This window comes from Salvia hispanica, chromosome 2 (genome assembly GCF_029641045.1).
Source record: "Salvia hispanica isolate PSC_SH4W2 chromosome 2, Shi_PSC_v1, whole genome shotgun sequence".
In the NCBI taxonomy this organism is placed as follows: Eukaryota; Viridiplantae; Streptophyta; class Magnoliopsida; order Lamiales; family Lamiaceae; genus Salvia; species Salvia hispanica.
In genome coordinates this window covers 44,692,952-44,695,049 of record NC_142693.1, presented here as the reverse complement: position 1 = coordinate 44,695,049, position 2,098 = coordinate 44,692,952, and the positions used below count along the sequence as shown (strand labels likewise).

The following is a 2,098-nucleotide window of genomic DNA, read 5'->3' as shown; positions in this document are numbered from 1 at the left end:
TTAGTTAATTGGCAAAATATATTTCAGTCAATTAGCGCTAAAAGAATATATGAGTATAGGGATGTATTCATATCCTTCTTCCATATAATGTTCCATTCTCCTTTTTAATCTTGGCCATTTATTTTCTACATCTAATGGACGAAATTAGATGCTGATTTATACTTTTTAATTAATTAAAAAAACTGATAAGGGCTTTTAGGGTAATCACAATACAGACGGTTATGGTAAGTGCTTGATTATCTCAATCCAAAGATTCTACAAAATATTTTTTATCTTCTTCCGGTATTCTTCAATCTTTCTCCATTGCAGAAAATTATACAGATTGCAGCGGTTTTATTTCTCGTGGTCGCCATATTCGAGCAGCCCCGTATCGTGCTGGCCATATTATCGTTTTCGTGTTCTTGAACAATGGAAGAAGGTAATTTTAGACGAATTTATTTTGTGATTAAACTGATTCAGCGTGACTTGAAAAACCTTTGTGGTTTTTTTGTTAAATCAATAAGAAATAAGGTTTTCGCATGGTTTCAGCATTAGTTTCGAGTTCTTCTAGGGTTGAGTGTTTATTTTTTTTCGCAAGGTTTAAGCATTAGTTTCGACTTCTGCTCGTCGTCGCCATATTGGAGCAGCCCCGTATCACGCCATATTATTGTTTTCGTGTTCTTCTAGGGTTTGTTGTTTATTTTGTTTTATGTGCTGCTGTGTTGTAATTCTGGATTTATATAATGTACGAATAGTACTGTGTAATGCATTCTTTCTTATATTTAATGTATGGTTCATATCATATAATGAAACTAAATTCTAATATGCTTGTTGTCTTGATTTTATGTATAGTGTTTGTTATACCTGAATTTTCTCCACAATTGAAGCCTGTGGTTGGTCAGAAGTTCCAACCCCTTGATTTTGCTTTTGCGTTTTATGATGTGTACGCCCGCGCCGTCGGTTTTGATACACGAAAACAAGGAATGAGGAAGGCGGCGGACGGTGTAACTACTTGGTATTCTGTCGTATGCAACAGGGAGGGCAGCAAGAGGTCGAACGAGGAAGACGATGTGAATGCACGATCTGGTTTTACTATTAAACGCAGGCGGCTGTCCAAGCGATGTGGTTGCAAAGCAAGTATATCCTTCAAGTTCTTTTCTGAAGCAGGAATTCCGGGATATATTATTAAGGAGTTCAGAGAGGTTCACAACCATTATATGGTGGAGTCAGAGCATCAGCAGTTCATGAGAACGTACATCACAAATTCATTCTGGACTGTTCCAAAGCTAATATAGGCCCCACACTTACCTTTAAGGTATTGAACGAAATTCTCGGTGGGTTTGAACGTGTCCGTTGCAATGTCGGGGATATTAGGAACACTTCGCGAGACATCAAAGCATACGCAAACGGTTGTGAAGTGCAGATGGTGTTGGACGACATGGCGAAGAAGAAGGAGCTGTCCGATGCGTTCACATATCACTACGAAGTAAATGATGCTAACCAGTTGGTCTCCCTTTTTTGGTGCGATGGTTTGATGAAGAGGAACTACCATATGTTTGGTGATATAGTGGCGTTTGACTCCCCTTACAACACAAACAGCCTGACACAAGTAAATAATGCGTGAATTATGATTTAATAAAGCAAAAACCTCTGTATACAATGCGTTGTAAACTTTATAAAAAATAGCAACACCTTCATGCTCACCTCCAACACCATCATCTCCTGTCTCCTCGGCATTAGGGTTTTCCTCTTCCGGAGAACAACCCTCTGTCCGTTGTTCTTCTTGCGTAGCAAAAGGGTCCGGACACTCAAAGCCATCCAAGACGAACGATGGCCTATCAAATCCTCTGCTTATTGTTTTCTTTTCGTCGTATGCCTGCATCATCTTCTCCATTTCAGCAATCCACTCGGGACTGTACTCTTCCTCGTCTTCCCTCGCTTGTGTTAGTGTTGTCACGATTTCCTCATCTTCCACAGGCTTTTCATCTTCCATCCCTAACAACTTCAACCCAATCTGAAGCCCCAATCGGAAGCACCCATCGTCAAGCAGTTTAATAGGTATCTGCTTAAAATCGTCGACCCACCTTGAAATGTCGTGTCCCATCAAAGAAATCGAAGC

The 2,098-nt window shown here is 39.9% G+C and overlaps 1 protein-coding gene across 1 annotated transcript; it reads left to right on the top strand.

Annotated features, from left to right (window-relative positions):
• The first annotated feature begins 408 nt into the window (after positions 1 to 408).
• Positions 409 to 1,274, top strand: LOC125195988 (protein FAR1-RELATED SEQUENCE 5-like). Its single transcript, XM_048094318.1, has 2 exons — positions 409 to 418; positions 832 to 1,274. The coding sequence occupies exons 1-2, from the start codon at positions 409 to 411 to the stop codon at positions 1,272 to 1,274; spliced, it is 453 nt and encodes a 150-aa protein (XP_047950275.1).
• Positions 1,275 to 2,098: the final 824 nt, after the last annotated feature.